The following is a 20146-nucleotide window of genomic DNA, read 5'->3' on the forward strand; positions in this document are numbered from 1 at the left end:
TGGTATGGTGAATTTCTCCTTTATAACAGATTCCTCGGTAAACTTACATTATGTGCTCTTGTTTCTTCATATCCAAAGGTACAGTGAACAGTTGAATTAGCATTACTAGGTATATATATTTAGGAATAATTTAGTGTAAGTAATCTAGGAAAAATGACAAATAAAAGGGCTGTTTACTTTGGGGAGTGTGGTAGTCTAGACATTTAGAAAATCCTTTTGTAAAACAGATGCTGAAACATGTTCAGAAATGTGCAACTTTTTTTTTAGGTTTATTTATTTGAGAGAGAGAGAGTGTGAGATGGGGAGGAGCAGAGAAAGGAGAAAGGGAATCCAAGCAGGCTCCACGCTTTGAGCATGGAGCTCGATCTAGGGCTCCAACTCATAAACTGTGAGATCACGCTCTGAGCTGAAATCAAGAGTTGGACGCTTAACTCATTGAGTCACCCCAGGCACCCCTACATGTGCGACTTTATATCTATTGCTGAGCTCCCAAGAAAGCTCTCAAGGGCAGGGAAAAAAATGGAGTAGCTGAATCTCAGATGGAAAGCAGAGGCAAACAGAAGCTTCTACTGCTGTAGGAGTAAATGAAACGTTTATACCAGGGGACACAAAAATTCCTGGGAGAGCGTCAGTACTGGTTACACAGAGGGCCTTAATGACCATCTGAAGAATAAATTAATTGCAGTATTCGTACAAAGTCACAAATGCAGTATTCATGCAAGGTAGTAGTTACACAGTAGTAGAAATCAGTGAATTTCACAGAGCCTCACGACTATGGCTCAAAGCAGGAATTGAAATGTCTTAATATAGAGTATAAAGTTATTCACATAAATTTCAAAAAAAAATTTAACCTTTTAGCATTTAGCAGTACCTATATATATATATATATAGTAGAAATATAAAGATCAGGGGAATATTAAATAAAATTTGGCAATTAAATTTGTGGTGGGAAGGAAGGGAATAAAACTGAGGAGGCCATTAAAAGTTACCAATAACATAGTCCTAAGCCAATTGTACGCACACACCCCACACCTTGTCATGTGTATGGAATTTTTCATAATAAAAAAAAATTGGTAAACTGAGTCATAGCATTGCAGTTCTTGGTTATAAAGACATAACTTGTAAAAATGAAATACATGTATAATGAGAGAAGATTGAAGTTCTCATATTCTTCTTGATATAGTAGGAAATTGGGAGAGTTGAAACCTGAGGCCCAGAAGGATTAAGTATGAGTATTGAAATTTAAGAAAACCAGAAGAACTAGAGTAATGTAAGAGTTGGGTATTGAGAGGAGGCTGGGAGAAAATATAAAGTGGAAAAACAAAGTTAAGTCCTCTTTTTGCAGAGCCAGTAACCTAGCGTAATGTCTGAACTCGATAAATGAAGAGGGAGCAGCTTGTGCATGGAATTGGGAGTTGGAGAAATGGCGCCCAGAAGGATTGGAGAGAGCACCAGCTTTTGCTGCGTTACAGGCTCTTCTGTACTCCTCTAACTTTAACCATGTGAACACACTACAGTGTTAATCAAAACTAAAATTAAGAGTTGGCTTATCAAGAAAGAAAAAAAATGACTCCATTTGTATTTGGCGTAACACAGACATACATACATAGATGGGATGGTAGCTCAGCCTTGGGAAGGATAATTGTACAGTGAAATTTCTCCTGCTGTGCTGTTTTTATCTCCAGTGTTTTATTTCATGAATTCTCTTCAGTACATTTTGTACTACTGATAATCTCTAGGATATTTTTTAAATCCGAAAGTTCTTTTTTTAAAGAAGTGGTTTCTTCTTGAGTGGAATCTTCTAGAGCCTCACCATTTGCTCTCCAGCCAAGTCCCCAGCTATAAAATGAAAATCAAGAGAAAAAAATTGTACTCATAGAAATCTGATGTGAGAGCAAACTTTGCTGAAGCATGTAGGGGGCAATATTGGTGACAGGTTTGTATTTATTAGCAGTCTACTCTGAATTTTTGAGTAGCTGTGAGTTTGCTTATCAAAAACCTCCATTTTACCAATAATTATACTACTGATTTCTTTTAATGTTCATTTTAAAATGAAGGTTGCAAATGTTAACATAACTGGAGGGGTATAGAACCACGTGGCTTCTTTTTCTCTGGCAGTTCATTGGACGTTAAGGGTGTTTGCGTGCGTGTGTGTGTGTTTTCTCCTTAGGCAAATCAGGAGCTTGAAGCATTGGAAGAAGAAATGTTGCAGATGCAGGAATCTACCCATCTTTTTGAAGTGGCTCTTCCAGAGTACAAACAAATGAAGCAGTGTCGCAAAGAAGTAAAATTGCTCAAGGGACTCTGGGATGTCATGATTTATATCAGAGTAAGACACTACTTTGTGTGTGTGTGAGTGCTTTTGTATAAATAGGCAAATTTTAATGTCTGTATCATTTTGTAGGGGTTTTATAATGTGAAATATGTGTGTATCATATTCCCCTCCCCTTTGAATTAGAATTTGTGTATCTCTTAGAGGATTCTTCTCTGAATCAGGTTTTTAAAAAGATTTTTAATTATTTATTTTGAGAGAGAGAGAGAGCACAAGTGAGTGGGGGGCAGAGAGAGAGAGAGAGAGAAACAGAGAAAATCCCACGAGGGGCAGAGAGAGAAGGAGGGAGAGTGCAGAGTCTGAAGTCCCAAAGTGGGATGCATGGTCACTCGATGCCTGATGGGGGGCTTGAACTTGTGAACCTCCAGATCATGCTCTGAGCCAAGTTGGATGCCTCAAGTGACTGAGCCACCCAGGTGCCCCTATTTTTAGATCTGAATGGAACTGTGTGTGATGAGTTGACTGCTTCAAGTTCTTTTCAGGGATTATGTGGGATATAAATAAAATTAATATATAACTAGTATGTGTATATGGTTACTTGTGCATGCAGATTCATGTATATCCTCCTACTTACATGTACATGCATCTATAATGGACCTGACTAAAGTTAATTTATATACTCTTAATTCATTTGCAAACTTCAGTGGGAAAATACATTCTGGGGAAGTAGGTATACTGCAACATGTGTTATACATAATGTTCTGTGAGGTTAGTTCTGTGAGAACCATAGAAAGAAATATACTGCGGTGCCTTGTTGGCTGAGTTGGTTAAGCATCCAACTCTTGATATTGGTTCACCTCATGGTCTCACAGTTCCTGAGGTGGAACCTTGTTTTGGGCTCTGCTCTGACAGCATAGAGCCTTTTTGGGATTCTCTGGTTTTTTCTCTCTCTCTGTGCCCCTTCCCTACTCATGCATGTGCATTCTCTCTCTGTCTCTTTCAAAATAAATAAAAAAGGAAGAAATATAATAAGGGACCTAGAATATGGTCAAGAAATTGATGAGTGTCTTAATAATGTTGTAAAATTGTCTTATGAAAACTCATGTTAGATGTAGAGTTTTAAAATCTGGAATTCATGGTAATATACTTATCAACTCGGAGTACTCAGGATTAAATGATGATGGTATGTATATGGAATTTGTCATTGCGACTAAAAATTAATACATCATAATGTTTTCACCTTAAGTTTGATAGGTCCTGACAACTTTTTTGTTTTGCTGATACGGAAGTTTTGACAAGTGCAGTTAATATTTAAATAATTGACTCTTCACTGGATGATGGAATCACTGTGTATCATCAGTTTATATATTTTGCTGTGGAGACTTGATTTCACCAAATGTTGTTGACACTTTTATCTGCCTGTGCGTTTTCAGAGAAGCATTGATAATTGGACTAAAACCCAGTGGAGACAGATTAATGTGGAACAGATGGATGTAGAACTCAGAAGGTTTGCCAAGGCAAGTTCCGTAACTGTCGATTACAACCATTTATCTTTCTCAGCACCACCTCCTTCCATCTTGCCTAACCGAGTGTCTGGTATATTGGGCTGGGTGTCCTTATTTACTTCAAACAGGATGATATGAGGCAGTACTTTTTTTTTTTTTTTTTTTTTTTTTAACTCTCAGCTAGTTGCATTTCTAATCGAGGCTCCCTTTTTGTGAATGAGTGGGTGAAAACATACTAGGACAAATGAATCTGTGAGTAGCAGCTATAATCTTGAGCTAGCTTTGGCTTTCTAGAATGCAGGATGTTAAGATTATAAGTACCAGGGCAGAGGGGTGCCTGGGTTAACTCAGTTAAGCCTTTGACTCTTCATTTCAGCTCAGGTCATGATCTCCTGGTTCATGTGTTTGAGCCCTAAGTCGGGCTCTGTGCTGACAGTGGGGAGCCTGCTTGGGATTCTGTCTCCCTCTTTGCACCTCCCCCGCTCTTGAGCGCGTTATGCGCTCTCCCTCTCCCTCTCTCTCTCTCCCTCGAAATAAAATAAACATGAAAAAACAAGTACCATGGCTGAGAGGGTAGGCTTAAGAAAGGTTTTGAATTCTTTCTTTAGCAACCATTATTTTGTATCTTAAAAGATACCCTTTGATTTTGAAATTTGGGGCAACTAATTGAAGTATGCCACTTGTGAATTTATATGGAATACTGTGATCTTTATTGACTCTTCTGATATCCCAGAGGGACTCAATATATACAGGACAGACCTTATTTGAATGTAGTGCTTTGATAGCTAGTCCCCATAGCTGTATGCCCTTTAAAGAAGGTAGAACCTCTTTGGATAAGCCAAAATGCACAGAAGAGAAAGGCAGTTAAAAAGTGTCAGGACTTTTTACTTTTTTGTTAACGTCTTTGTGTTGATCCCATCCTGTGCTCGGCTCCTACCAAGGCTTTCCGTTTTTTCCCCTCATATTATCCTTATCCTAAAGACCATAACAAAAATGCCCCATGATTCTTTTGGATGTCAGGGGGTCAGCATATGCCATTACTGTGCTTAGGCCCCCATTTATCTTTGCTACAGTTTGATTATCTGACTTCAGAGAGACACCTTAATGCCCACTCTCAGCTGAAGCCATTTTTTTGTTTTAATAAAGTGGCATTGTCCTTTTCTTTGTGCTGAATTGTTTTATTATGGGTTTTCTCATTCACAATTTTCAATATTGTTTCATGGGCCAAGAAGACAGCCAAGTCAGGGGCCCTACTTGATACATCTTAAAACCATGAAATATTTAAGTGCCAAGGAACAAACATTCAATGGTAGCCAACATTTCAGGGCTGCCATTTAAACAAGTCAGGTCTTTGAAGGAAGATCTTAGTAATTCAGGTAACAATCTCTGTTTTCTGCTTACTTACGTTTCCAGAGGAAATGCTCTTCTTTGCAAAGGTCCTGGAAACTCTCTTAATTTGCCTATATTTAATGTCCCATGGGTTTCCTCATGGGATATCCAGTTAGTGCCTATGAATAAGAAACCAGTGAATCTAAGTGGCTTGTACATAGATGACTCATACAAATGAGAAGATCCTTTCTATTTCTCTGATTTTAGTCCTTAACCTAGGGGCTTAGATGCTTTCACTCTTTAGTAATTCAGGGAAATATATATTTATTCTTCTATAGAAGGCAAATTATAAAATGTACTATTATATCTGAAGATCTGTTTTTTTGCTTTTTTTTCTTTTCTTTTCTTTTTTTTTTTTTTTTTTTTTTTTTTTTTATTTTTGTAATTCTGCTCACTAGACAAGGAAGTCCGTGTATGGGATGCTTACTCAGGCCTGGAAAGCATGGTCAAGGACATGGCGGCCTCCCTGAGAGTGGTCACAGAGTTACAGAGCCCTGCTCTCAGAGACAGGCATTGGCACCAGCTGATGAAGGCCACTGGGGTGGGTTTCCTGGGTCTTGTTAATGGAATATTTTTGTGACTGTTAAGTGTTATTCCTTGGTTTACGTTGTTTATCTGGAATGAAGTGGGATTTGTGAGAAAGCTTCTGGTCAAGGGATGCCTACGTGGCTCAGTCAGTTAAGCATCTGACTCTTGATTTTGGCTCAGGCCATGATCTCATGGTTCATGCATGTGAGCCCTGCATTAGGCTTTGTGCTGATAGCAAGGTGCCTGCTTGGGATTCTCTGTCTCTTTGTTTCTCTCTCTCTCTGCCTCTATCCCAGCTCCTGCTTGTGCTCTCTCAAAAGTAAATAAACATTTTTAAAAAAAAAGACTTCTGGTCAAATGGGGGAGATCAAGCTCCTTGAGTTAGGACCAACAAACTGACCATGCGGAGATCCCATTTCAGCCCCTGCTGTAGACTGAATGTGTCCCCCAAAATTCATAGGTTGAAGCCTAAATCCCCATTGTGATGGCATTTGGAGGTGGGGATTTGGGGAGATAATTAGGTAAAGAGGGTGGGGCTCTCATGAATGAAGTTAGTAACCTTAGAATGGGATGGAATGACCAGAACCCTCTACCCTCTGCCTTGTGAGGGTACAGCAAGATGTTAGGCATTTGTAAACCAAGAGAGACTTCAGCAAGAACCCAACCCTGTATTAGAGGACTCTCGTTAGGATCAAGTGAGATCATGTGAAGGCCTTGTATGGAGCACAGCATGGCTAGAAAGAACCTCATGGTTGTGGAGAGGATCAGAGGGTATAAAAGTGAATTCAGGGGAGAGAGAATTCTGAAATTGTGATTTCTTCCCCCACCCCTACCCTAGGTCATTTAATAATGATGGCCTTTTGGGGCACCTGGGTGGCTCAGTTGGTTAAGTGTCCAACCCTTGATTTTGGCTCAGGTCATGATTTCACAGTTCTTAAGTTTGAGCCTCAAGTTGGGCTCCATGTTGACAGTGCAGAGCCTGCTTGGGATTCTCTCTCCCTCTCCCTGTCCCTCTCCCCCCCGCCTCTCTCTCTCTCTCTGCCAGTCCCTCACTTGCACATATGCTCTGTCTCTCAAAAATATATAAATAAACCATAAAAAAAATGATGGTCCTTTGATAGTTTTGATTTTATTGGAAAGCATGAAATGATTTCTCATGTATCCATGAGACTTGAGGTTATATTTTCTAGTCTTTCTGCATCTTAAGAGCAGATGTACCAACTTTTTTTTTTTTTTTTTTGGGAAGGTGATCTTTAGGAGTTCAAAATATGTAAAAGGCTGCCTGATGAGTGTGTTGTCTCTTAGGCACACATTGTGAAGAAAGGCTCTCATGACTCGAAAGCAAAGTTGGCGCAGTGGGGAAGTTGAGGAAGGGGAGAGTCAGGTGAAGTGGGCATAGCCTAGGCTTTATTCATCCAACCCGAACAATAACTCTGGGATCTTGGTCTAGTTACCTGTTCTCCATACCCCACTTGTCCCTTGTATGAAATGAAACTAATGCTGTAATGCCTCCCAGACGGATTTAGTTAAAACATTGGAAGTGAGATTATATACATAGATGATGTAGCAAGTTTCAGTTAACTGCCCTTGAAGCTGCTATTAGTATTGTTACTATCATTATTACTACTATGCTTTCCGCAGTCTTTTAGACTTTGGATAATTAGACTTGGTAATTGATTGATTAATATATTCACTCAGAAAACCTTTATCGAATCTTCCAATATGTGATAAAGTATGTGTCCCTCTCCTTTATTTCCTCCAGTGTCATTTCTCACACCATTTCTTACCTGTATCAGGCCTTTCTAAAAGTTAGGAAAAGGCACCTCTTCCCAGGCTATCCTGCAGCAGCTAGATTCAGCCTCCAGTTGTTGACTGGCTAGGTGTCTGTGTTTCAGTGCACAGATTACACAACTGATCAGGGTGGCCCCATTACACATTCCTGCTCATTCTTTTTCTGAGACAGAACTCAGTCCACGGCCCCCATCACCTCTGGAGTAAGGTCAGAAGTGATGCAGACATAGCACTCATCTGGTTTGCTCAGGACTTGGCAGGTTTTAGCCCTGAAGGTTCCATCTCCCAGGAAACCCCTAATCGTGGGCAAATGGGAATGTGGAGTCACCTCTTTGGAGAGGCAGAAGGTGGCAAGCAATGTTAGAGATTGGGGAGAGGCAGAGAAGGCGGCCGCTACCTAGAAGCAGGGAAGGTATTCTTAGCAGCGGCAGGAAGGGAAGTAGATTTTCTGCAGCTATGTGGCTGAGTCAGTTCTTCATGTTTGAGGGGGGCGGTTGAGTTTGAGCACTTAGGAAGAGCTGAGGGCTTAGCAAATGCTGGGGTTGGGGGTGGGCAGTTAACAAGATGATTGGGAGATAAATGTGAATGATATTTTCACATGGTAATAATGAATAATGACCCTATGAGTAAGAATATTTTTTGCCAAGGAACAAAGATTAAATTAGTGACAAAACTAAGTTAAATCACGGAAGCAACTGGGAATTATGTTCAGTGAATAGAGTACTTTAGGAAGAAAAGACAAATGAGCTACTCCCTGATCCCTGGGATTTCAACCAAATTAAAATAAATGAACAATGTGATTCTCTTTAAAAATGGGATTTGTGGGCAAAGAGATAAGAAATGAGCTGACAAGGGAAGGATATGAAACAAAAGAATGCAGTGGAGTGTGAACATGGCCAGAACCTTGGCCCTAGCTTTTGGTGGGTGATGCCTCAGTAACTATGTGTTAAAAAGCATTGTCTTTAATGGGCCCCACCTTGCAGAACCAGAGGTGTGCTTAGCAGCTGACTTGAATATATTTAGCTGTGATTGGTTTTTCTGGCCATTAGGCCAAAGAACCATTAATACATGTGTAATGTAAATTTCGCCCTTTTTTCTTGCAAATTAGGTCAGATTTTCAATAAACGAAGCCACAACTTTGGCAGATTTGTTAGTGTTGCGGTTGTACCAAGTGGAAGATGATGTCCGGAGCATTGTGGACAAAGCGGTGAAGGAACTGGGGACTGAAAAGGTGGTGTCCTTGGGCTGTTTTCCTTTTACACTGAGCTAGTTCTGTGCTGTAGCCCCTAAGAGTCTGAAGCCCCCATGCCATGAGTGTGTCCCATGAGTCCCATTTTCTTCTCTGCCACTAGTTTGTGTGTGACTTGGGCAGGAATCTGAATCCTTCTAAGCCACAGTTGATGTGTAAAACAGGAGGGTTGACCCAGTCGATGATGATGATGATGATGATGATGATGATGATGATGATGATAGAGAACACTTAAGAACATGTCATTTGCTTTGTTGCAAGCACTGCTGTTAGTGCTTTATTTATAGTATTTCATTTAATTCTGAGGTAGGTAATACTCTGACCCTGTCTTACAGATGAGGCAGCTGAACGGCAGAGAGGTCCCTAACCACAACCCCCCACCCCATCCCCCAGGTTCATGCAGGTTTATTCAGGCACTCAGAGTACTACCTGTCTCCTTCTGGCTGATGTGAAAATCATCTCTAACAAATCTTTAGATTACTTTGGAAGTCCCTTTCTGCTCTAATGTTCTGTTTCAGTGAAGCATGTAAATCTCAGATCCAACAGAAATTTGATGTTAGTGTGATGCTTATTTTTGTGAGGTGGAATTCATTCTCTGAACCTCATCACCATGAATAATTTGCAGGAGAAAAAATGAGGCCAGTGGTATTGGATAGCCCTTTATTTTTATTTTTATGTTTTGCAAATTGTGAAAGTTTTTTTAAAATTCCAGATGATATCCTAGATATTGGTAGTAAATTAAACTTCTGTGCACATAACTTAATACTGTTTATGTCTAGGCTATTATTGAAATCAGTCAGACCTGGGCAACCATGGAGTTCTCTTATGAAGTTCACTATCGGACGGGCATTCCATTGCTAAAATCTGATGAACAACTTTTTGAAACTCTAGAGCACAACCAAGTAAGATGGGTATATTTACTGAAGAATTTTCCTTTTAAATGATAATTATAAACTTTTTCCAAGTTCTAGTATTCAATATTTATTCATTCATTGGGCATCTACTTGTCCTGACTCTGGGCATGGTACCCTTTGAGATCAAAAGGTGTGAACACTTGTTCTCACGGAACTTGTACTTGAGCAGGGAGACAGACAGTAGGGCTCCAAGGAGTCTAGGAAGTGACAGAGAGGCTCTTTGTCGGGTGGGTGAAAGACCTGGGGAGAGCCTTGTGAGTTGGGCTGGTAGTCAACAAAGAATGTCAATCAAGAGGGTGTTGTGGGCAGTGGGGACAGTGATGGTTGTCAGGGGCTGGGGAGTGGGGGAGGTGGGGAGATAAATTGGTCAGAAGGTATACATTTCCAGGTATAAGATAAGTAAGTCCTGGGGATCTAATGTATGTCATGGTAGCCATAGTTAATAGTACTGTATTGTCTACTTGAAAGTTGTTAGGAGAATAGATCTTATTAACACACCCCTCAAAAAAGTTTATGGGGATGGAGGTGTTAAGGAACTTTATTGTGGTTGCCATTTTACAATATATACATGTGTCAAAGCATCACATTGTACACTTTACTCTTGAATCATGTAACATGTCCATGATAGCATATTAAAATTGGTGGTAGAGGAGAAGTCAAATGTGTTAAATACATACAGGTGAAAGAGAATGACAAGAGGCCTTTCCCCTGAGTGACTTCTTGAGATTATAGCGTCGGAGAATGGTGAGAAGTGCTCACCAGACTGTTCAGCATTAATGCTTGGTTTGTCGACTAAAAGAGGAGAAAAATGGAAACTTCAGGGCTTAGGAAGCTGTAGACAAAGTTCGTTTTGGTTTCTTTTTTTTTTTCAGTTTTGGGAGAAAAAGAAGATTTATAACCTTGCAATTATTAATAGGCAGGGACCCCAGGGAGAGACTGAGAGAAGATGAAGGAATACAGTGTAATTCCTAAAGCCACACCCGGGAGCATAGTATTTTTTTCTGCCTACAAAGAGCTACATGGTCTTCCTGTGGAAGACACATGAAATGCATTTGCTGCTACTTACCTTTTTTCTTTTGGAAAAAAACGTCTGTATGAATATTGAATGCCATTCGTTCATTTACTTAGCAAATACTGAATGCTTATTCCGTGTATGGCACGCTAGATCCTGGGAATCCAGCAGTAAACAAAACGGGTATGGCCCCTCCTTCACGGTACTTTCAGTCGCCCACCTGAGCTGTCCCTTACCATTCTTTTCCTTTGTTTTAGGTGCAGTTGCAGACTCTCCTTCAAAGCAAATATGTGGAATATTTTATTGAACAAGTGTTAAGCTGGCAAAATAAATTAAACATTGCAGACTTAGTCATCTTTGCTTGGATGGAAGTCCAGCGAACTTGGTCTCACCTGGAAAGCATCTTTGTTTGTTCAGAAGATGTTCGAATCCAGCTTGTGAAAGATGCTAGAAGATTCGATGGACTAGATGCTGAATTTAAGGTTCATAGAAGACAGACTATTTTCTAGCATAGCAGAGTTTTCCAAACAATATAAAAATCTTATAAAAAACATAATTTGGGGGTATTTCTAAAAATACGCTTTTGCATTGTAGGATGCCGATCAGGAAGCTTTATCTAGGGAAGGGTCAGATAGTAAGTATTTTAGGCTTTGTAGTTGTTTACGGTCTCTGTCATAACTGCTCTACACTGCCACTTTAGTGTGAAAGAAAACAGACACTACATAAATGGGTGTGGCTGTGTGCCAATAAAACTTTGTTTATGGTCACTGAAATTTGAGTTTTCTAGAATTTTCACGTGTCACAAAATGTTAAGCTGCTTTTGACTTTTTTCTGAACAGGTTAAAAATGTAAAACCTATTCTTTGCTCCTAGCCATACAAAAAGAAGCATCAGGCTTGATGTTTCCCTTAAGCCCTGGGTTGCTGACCCTTGCAGTAAGGTCTTAAGTAAAGTACTGCCGGGGGGGGGGGGGTAAGCCAGTAACAATACTACTAGTTACTTGTTTATTTCATACGCTCCACAGACAACACATAGAGATGTACACATGATAATGATAAATGATTTGAAAGACTTTCAGCAAAGAGTAGTGGCTATACGTTTTTATATAGAAATGGGGAATAACTATCTTTCTTCCTATCTAAAGAACACCCAGAGGTATATTTTAACTTATTTTTTTTAATGTTTATTTATTTTATTTTTGAATGGAGAAGGTTCAGGGAGAGGGGGAGACAGAAAATCCCAAGCAAGCTCCTAGCGCAGAGCCTGATGCAGGGCTTAAACTCATGAACCGTGAGATCATGACCTGAACCGAAATCAACAGTTGACCGTTTAACTGACTGAGCCACCCAGGCATCCCCATACTATTTTAACTTTTAAGGAAGAAAGAATAGACTGCTGAGTATTCGTCTGATTTTCATATGTGAATATACTCTAAGATTTTGGGTTCTCTGTCTCGATTCTTTTTGTTTGGACCCAGAATGGTGGTAATGCCCATCGAATTTATTTTGATAAAAACTGTGTGATTGTACCTTGTTTTTGGCCTTCATCTAAAAGTTTAAAAGCAAAAGTGAGCAGACATGGGGTTAGAAGTCTCTTTCACCTTACTTTCTTACAATTCTTCATTTTTATTTAAAATTTTTTTTTAGTATTTACTTATTTTGAGAGCGAGAGAGCAAGCAAACAATGGAGGGCAGAGAGAGGGAGGGAGGGAGACGGGGGGGGAGAGAGAGAGAGAGAGAGAGAGAGAGAGAGAGAGAGAGAGAGAGAGAGAGAGTGTCAGAGTCCCAAGCAGGCTCTGCACTGTCAGCATAGAGCCTCATGTGGGGCTCTATCTCACAAACTGAGTAATCATGACCTGAGTTGACAGACACTTAACCAACTTAGCCACCCAGGTGCCCCTGTTCTTCATTTTTAAATTCCTCAAATGGATGAAAAATTTAGAAAAGTAATTTCTAATATCAATGGCTCCACCTTATACTTTCATACAGGAGTTAATGTTGAAGACAGCTAAAATAAAGAACGTTCTAGAAGCAACATGCAGACCTAATCTCTATGAAAAACTTAAAGATTTGCAATACAGGTAACGATAAAACTATGAAGTGATGAATTTGTTACAGTTTTATGAGATTGCTTTTAAGTATGTTACAACATTTAACATCATGTTATTGTAGATACAACTGTTGGTAAATTTATGATTTTGCTTATAGTTGTCCAGTTACCTTGGACATATTCGGTGGTACATAGATAATGTAAATCAAATACATTTCTCTTTTTCAAACAGGCTATCATAGTAGTAAAATGAGAATATTATCAGAGAATTGACATGAATGATCACTTCTTTTATTGAACTATCCTCCAAATATTTATTAAGCATCTTTTCTCTGCCAGCAACTTGGAATGCACTTAATAATTTCAAGTCTTTTTTGGGTATATAGCTAATACTAGAAATTACCCTTAGAAAGCATGTTAGTATTTATGAAATCTTTGTCCTAAAGGCCATTTGTATATTCTGGCTTTTGATTACAAATGGGCAGTCAGGTACTAAAAGAAGAAGTTTGTGCAGAACTGTGATTACTTTTTGCAAGGTAGAAAAGAGCTCTAGATAAAAATGAATATTACATAAACAAAATTATTCATGCTCTGGAAGTTTTTTAGAGGTAAAGTTGGCCATAATTTTAAAAGGGTAGGTTTCCACAGAAGTTAATTTCTTCCTTCCTTCCTTCCTTCCTTCCTTCCTTCCTTCCTTCCTTCCTTTCTCCCTTCCTTCCTTTCTCCCTCCCTCCCTCCCTCCCTCCCTCCCTCCCTCCCTGCCTTTCTTTCTTTCTTTCTTTCTTTCTTTCTTTCTTTCTTTCTTTCTTTCTTTCTTTCTTTCTTTCGTTACTTAAGTAATCTCTTTACCCACCATGGGGCTCAACTTATGATCCCAAGATCAAGAATTGCATGCCCTTCCACCTGAACCAGCCGGGTGCCCCAGCAGTTAATTATTTCTTAGTGATGTTGGAGTCTCAGGGGTTATCTAAGAACAATAAAGCAGAAATGATTCTGAATCTTAGGACTCCTCTGAATACCAGAGAGAGTTGAAGCCACTTGTGTTTCATAGGCATTCACTGAGGAAAGGAAGACTTTAAACCAATTACATCTTAACTGATACATTTTACGCTCTGGATGAGTGATGCCAAGCCCAGTTTCCCTTGGCAAGTAGGAGGGTTATTAAGAAAAGTGAAGAGTGGGGCACCTGGGTGGCTCAGTCAGTTGAGCGTCAGACTTCGGCTCAGGTCATGATCTCACGTTCGGTGGGTTTGAGCCCTGCGTCGGGCTCTGTGCTGACAGCTCAGAGCCTGGAGCCTGCTTCAGATTCTGTGTCTCCCTCTCTCTCTGCCCCTCCCCTGTTCACACACTGTCTCTGTTTCTCAAAAATGAATAAATGTTAAAAAAAAATTTTTTTTAAAGCGAGGTGTGACCTCAACCTAAGTCTGATCTCTGTTTAGCCTCGACTGGTGGTGTTTGTACCTGTCTTCTCCTGTTTGGCATGACGCACATGTTAGGCTCAAGCAAGTTGCTGGGCTCACAGAGAGGGAGTCAGGCTACCTGTTCAACAGTAAGCTTATTATGGTGAGCGGACAGATGAGAGGAGCTGGGTTTTGTATGGTTGTTGTTTTAATAACTGAATGGGCAAGATAGGCATGTAAAGATTTTTCATTTCCACAGGCTTTCTCTTTGTGAAAAAGCTCTTGCTGAGTACCTGGAAACCAAGCGTGTGGCTTTCCCGCGGTTCTATTTCATCTCTCCTGCAGACTTACTTGACATTCTCTCGAAGGGAGCTCGACCTAAACAGGTAAGGAATATATATTTTTTGCAAGGGTCATATTCTGTGTTAGCTAAGGGATGCCACAGTTTCTCTGTCATGTCAAATGCCACCTGCCATGTCACATGTGCTGGGAGATAGAAAATCAGCAATAAAAATGGGTGATGCAGCAACAGAGGGATGTCAGAGGTGGTGCCGAAGGAACCAGGTCCTCAGTAAAGGGAAAGGATATCATATGCACAAGGCTTAGGGCCCTGCAAGAAGTTAATGGAAGAACCATTGGCCCCAAATCCCCCAGAATTCTGGGACGGGGCCTGGGGTTAGCAGCTTTCTTAGGGGAGAATGGGTCCCTTGGAACAAGACTGTTGTGGGATCTCTGTACTCCCCTCTGACTCCTGAGTCACCTTCATAAGTCTTGAGTGGTGTCAGAGGTGGACTGTGTCATTTCATGTTGGTCCTCCAGCTAGCCCTCTAATTTTCCCCCGCCTGTGCAAGAACACCACCCCTGACAGTATTTACAGCAAATAAAAGCAGCTATTATCTTTTGTAACCTGAGGGCTCAGATCACAGACAGACTCAGTACAAATCCCGAAGCATTCCTTCCTGTACACATTGAGAGGATGTTGCCTTTGACTTCCTATTGAGTTGTTGACATCTACGTAGGTATTGCAGTGTTTACAGCTGACAGAGGCTCTCAGTCCTGGACCTGACCACAGACAAGATTGTTGTAAAGCTCTAAGTTGTGCTTTATCATTGAGGATTTCTGTTGACATTCTTTCTCTAGAGATTTCTATGCATTGTCTTTAGAATATGTATCACTTCACACTGTAGTTTCCTGAATTCTGTTCTTTGGCTACAGCATTTATCTTGATTATTTTTCTCACACTCATCGCTTCTTTTCAACCCTAAATTTGGTGGCTCGTCACCGAAAGATGGCTCTTCTTGCTGTTGATAATACGAGTGCAGTCGTGCTATTAATGCAGAGTTGTTAGTTGAACTTGGATAGCATTTTGAGGATCAGCCCTCAGTTATAGTTTCCTATATTCACACTAACTTCCAGATGGCTTTGTAAATATAATTTGTCTGATTACATTGACTAGCAATCCAGTATATCCATCTCTCATTGATGTATCACACAATTGTATGTTTGGGGTGGTTTTTTTTCTTTTTCTTTTTTTTTTTAAACTAGTCTGAAAGAGAGCAGTCATAACCCCACTTAAGCTTTAGTTGCTTCCTGGGAACATTCTCATGACCAGCAGGTAGAACCTTGTGGCTGATTGTAAGGTGGAAGGTATCATATTCCATTACAGGTACATGTTTTGGAAGGCTTTGAAATCCAAAATATTTATCATTCTAAATTCTCAATACATACATGAGAAGAGAAAGGTATAAATCTGTACTAGGATAACATTGTTTTTCTTTTAATTATATTCTTTAAACATAGTAAATACTTGTATGACTGGTTTACTGAACAGTATTAATTACAGAGAATACGGGCTTGTGCAAGTTTTATTTTCTATGGTTACTAATCGCACATGTGCCCTACTGTATCTCCTTAAGTAGCAGACTACTGTATAACACACGGGATAGGTATCTAACATCCTGGTCTCTTTTTCTTATTAAAAAAAAAAAAAATGAAAGAAACCAACAGCAGCTCAGCAAGGTCTAGTTAACAATCCAGACTTACCTCTTTGTTGAGGCCAGGCTTTCATACAATAAGTTTGGAGCTGGAAGGGAGATGGTGATTATTTTATTGTACATCCCCTTCCCACCTGTTTATCATGGAGAGAGGGCGGGGCTGTCATCTGTCAGTCATTGCTTTTTTCTTTTTTTTTTTTTTTTAATTTATTTATTTTGAGAGAGAGAGTATGAGCTGGGGAGGGGTAGAGAGAGAGTGAAAGAGAGAATCCCAAGCAGGCTCCGTGCTGTCAATGCGGCTGGATCTCACAACCCTGCAATCATGACCTGAGCCGAAATTAAGAATTGGTTGCTCAACTGACTGAGCCACCCAGGCATCCCAAGGCCTTTCATAATATTTGCTCCTGATTCTTGGACCAGCAATGACTTACTCTTCTGTGTCCTCACCAGCAAGCATCCACCTGTTGGGTCCCTTGTGGAACAAAGGTGCCAATCCTCAGGGAGCACAGGGGAAACTCCTAGGGGATATATATTAGAGAACCAACTCTGTGTCAGCACTTCCTGTTCTTGCTCTGGGCAGTGAAATCAGCCATCGGGTTATATCTTCTTTCTCCTTTTCTACATCAAATGTCCAAGGAGGTACATGTCACAGATTGACTTCCTAGAGGGACCTATAGCTTCTGTGAGTGATTCTTCAACACCTATCTCACTTGGTTGGGCCAAAGAATTCTTTACCTTCCCCATAAGGAGTGAGGAAAAGCCACAGCGTCTCCTTGTGGGCTGATAACTCATAGGCATGAAGGATGCCACTTCTAGTCCCCACCTCCCTGCAGTACTTTGTATAGAAAGGGTATATGGAAGCAGAAGATGGAAAGGAGTTGAGGTTGTGTCTTACAGGCCCTGGAGGGACCCACCCGTCCTAACCCCTCTTGGCCATCTTCGGAACATGCACGTTCTCAATGCCTCTTTGTCCTTAGTTGAAGTACTGGGCTGGTGCTGGTGGCACAGGTCATTACTGTTCTGCTCACCAGTTCTCTTTATCTCCTTTCAAAGAATGAAAAAATGCTTCGCCTTAGCCAGACAACAGGTTGGCTCCTTGGGACATGCATCCCTGATGCCAATTTTTTTTTTTCCATTATCCTTCCTAAATTAGAGGCTGAGTTTATATGTATATGTAAATATAAATATAAAAACTTCAAAAGTGTAAACTTTAAATCATTATTGTTATGTTTTCAGTATCACTTCAATGTTAGAATGTTCTCTAACACCTGTAGAACTCACAGTGGAAGCCCTCTCATCCCCCTCCTTCCTAATATTTTAATCAGAAGTTCTAAATCTCCGATTCACATCCATTGCCCGGTCCTAGTGCTGCTGCCACTCCTTAATGAATTACTAGATGCTATAAGACATTCAAAAGATGTTAAAGTGAAGCCACAGTACAGGGGCTTCCAAAATTGTTCACAGCCATGCTGATGAATGCCACCGGCAGTGCTGTCTACCCCATGCTGACCAAAGGAGGCGGGTGTTGCTGCCTATGAGCAAAAGAGTCTAGCCACCTGGCTACAGAGCAAACATGGTTTACAGAGGTCTTGACTGTCAGCTTGGAAAGGATTACGTTTTTCATGTTTTTGAAACTGATATTTTAAATTGTCCTCAAAAAATGATTTCACCGAGATCTTTTAGTTACATTAATGAAACTTCCAACAACTGAAATTCACATAAAATGCTATCCCACTGTTAGTAAAGGTTCATTATTTTAAATGATGTTTCACTTCATCTGTGGTAGAAATAACCACTCAGGAGTGACTAACAGTCGCGGGGGAGTGGAGGGTGGGTGTGGGGACTGGGAATCGGTAAGGAGCTACGGGCAGTTTGGGTCATCCAGAGCCACAGTCAGCTTCTTTGCCTGGCATGGTTCTGCAAAGTGCAGGTGCATTTGGAATTCTTGGTCGCTTACTTGGGAATAGTTAGTTAATGCTTTTGGCAATGAAGCCACACAGCCTGGCCTTGCTGCACTCTTACCTTCTTTTCACACTCGGAATCCGTTTTGGACCACCAGCCACAGCTTTTCTGCCTCTGCCTTTTGTACTTGAATTCCTGAATGTGCTCCCTGTCGTGTGACCAAAATAACATGGCAACTGCAGCTTGTGGAATAACAATGCAATTTCACCAGAAAAGAAACCCTTTGTGGATAGATAACTCATGTGGACATCTTGCGGACCACTTGAATTCTTGAGGCCCCCTTCCTCTACCCCCCACACTCAATTTAACAGTGTGAGCCAAAGTGAGAGGTTCTGCAGTTAATTGTGGAATTTGATCAGCCAGGGAGGTCTGATACCCCTACAGCCTCCATCCTCGAAGCAGAAATTCCCAAGTGAGTTGGAATACCAGAGTGATGAAATCAGTGTGTCTAGAGTGCCTTCAGTGATTATTAGCTGTTGGTAAGCTTGGTTAAGATCAAGTTTTACAGCTGTCCTTCTTCCGGAACCCACCCTGACCTCCCAATGGCATGAATGATCTAAAGGACTTCTGTGTGGGCCCTGCTTAACTTCAGTGATCAAAATCTCTGGTAGTTGCTTATAGAAATACAAATTTAGAGGTGTGCTTGCAGGATTTATTGGCATGGTGCACAATATGTGCAACTGATTTGAAGTTACACATGACTCATTATTAACATTATTTGATTTCCCCCCCCTTTAGAAAAACATCCCTTTGTATTTTTCAAGTGGCTGGTGTAGTGGTAAAGGCAGACAGAATAAAGGTCCCTTTGTTATGTAGTGCCTTTAAATAGCTGTCAATTTTGTGTCGTGGACATTGTTTTTAGCCACTGATTCCTAATAACTTGAGAGATTTTTTGTCCTAGAAGAGTTTGCACATTTACTCTTGCCTTGTTCACTGCATGGAGTGAAAGCTTCTCCGTGATGGAGCTACACTGAAGACACACAAACCCGCAGTGCACTGAGCTACGTTTGTATTGTCTCATGTGGGGTCACCGTGAGCCAACTCTGACCACTGAGCCCTTGAAATGTGGCAACGGAGAAACAGAATTTTTAACTTCAGTAAACTTTAATTGATTTAAATTTAAATACTGGCATTTGATGCAGTTATTGGAAAATATGAATGTGTTTGAAACAACTTGAGCATGTGAATCTACTTTGTAATAGTATATCTGATGAAGTCGAAATACAGATCACATATTTTGGATGGAAAATCCAAATTGAGATATGCTGTAAATATACACACCTGATTTCAAAGATTTACTCTGAAGAGAAGAATATGAAATGTCTACTATTTTTTATTACATGTTCAATATTACATGTATTTTGGATATACTAGGTAGAATATAATAATTTTTCCCTGTTTCTCTTTACTGGTTTTATTTATTGTTTTTAGTTTTTGTTTTACATTTTTTTTTAAGTGTATTTTTAAGAGGGAGAGAGAGACCGAGACCAGGAGCAGGGGAAGGGCAGAGAGAGAGAGAGGAAGACAGAATCTGAAACAGGCTATAGGCTCTGAGCTGTCAGCACAGAGTCCGATGTGGGGCTTGAACTCTGGGGAGATCATGACCTGAGCTGAAGTCGGACGCTTAACCAACTGAGCCACCCAGGTGCCCCTCTTTTTACTTGTTTTAATGTGGCCACCAGGAATCCACTGTAGGAGAAATTGAGGCCACAGGGTATTCTCTAAAACCAAAAGATGAGGGGGCACCTGGCTGGGTCAGTTGGTGGAGCATACAACTCCTGATCTTGGGGTTATGAGTTCAAGCCCCACAGTGTAGAGAGTACTTAAAGATAAAATCTTAAATGAGAAGGTCAGGCGTTCGTATGCCCAGAAACGTTTGATGTGTTCATCAAGCAGTGTCCCGCAGTGTGGTCGACCCAAATCTACACGAGAGAAAATCTGCCAAGTTGTCTTTTGAGAAATCTCCAAATTTGCAGTGATTGCGCAGATGGCACTAAACTAATGCCCATAATGAACTGTAAATAAGGGCATTTGGAAAGGTGCTTGTGAAAAATGGGCTTAATTTTAGGCGACAGAAAACCC

The 20146-nt window shown here is 40.5% G+C and overlaps 1 protein-coding gene across 3 annotated transcripts in view; it reads left to right on the forward strand.

The window, feature by feature from the left end:
- DNAH11 (dynein axonemal heavy chain 11) overlaps positions 1-20146 on the forward strand; it is a 359611-nt gene that overhangs the window by 91854 nt on the left and 247611 nt on the right. For 2 of the 3 annotated variants that reach the window (XM_032592424.1, XM_032592423.1), the window contains exons 1-6: positions 5556-5707; positions 8594-8716; positions 9514-9636; positions 10918-11142; positions 12648-12739; positions 14368-14494. In XM_032592424.1, coding sequence (XP_032448315.1) covers positions 5609-5707; positions 8594-8716; positions 9514-9636; positions 10918-11142; positions 12648-12739; positions 14368-14494 — 789 coding nt within the window. In that variant the 5' untranslated portion in view covers positions 5556-5608. Of the gene's footprint in view, positions 1-2170; positions 2330-3705; positions 3791-5549; positions 5708-8593; positions 8717-9513; positions 9637-10917; positions 11143-12647; positions 12740-14367; positions 14495-20146 lie in introns of those variants that run through there. The other variant, XM_030308072.1, reaches the window with a different exon arrangement.

This window comes from Lynx canadensis, chromosome A2 (genome assembly GCF_007474595.2).
Source record: "Lynx canadensis isolate LIC74 chromosome A2, mLynCan4.pri.v2, whole genome shotgun sequence".
In the NCBI taxonomy this organism is placed as follows: domain Eukaryota; kingdom Metazoa; phylum Chordata; class Mammalia; order Carnivora; family Felidae; genus Lynx; species Lynx canadensis.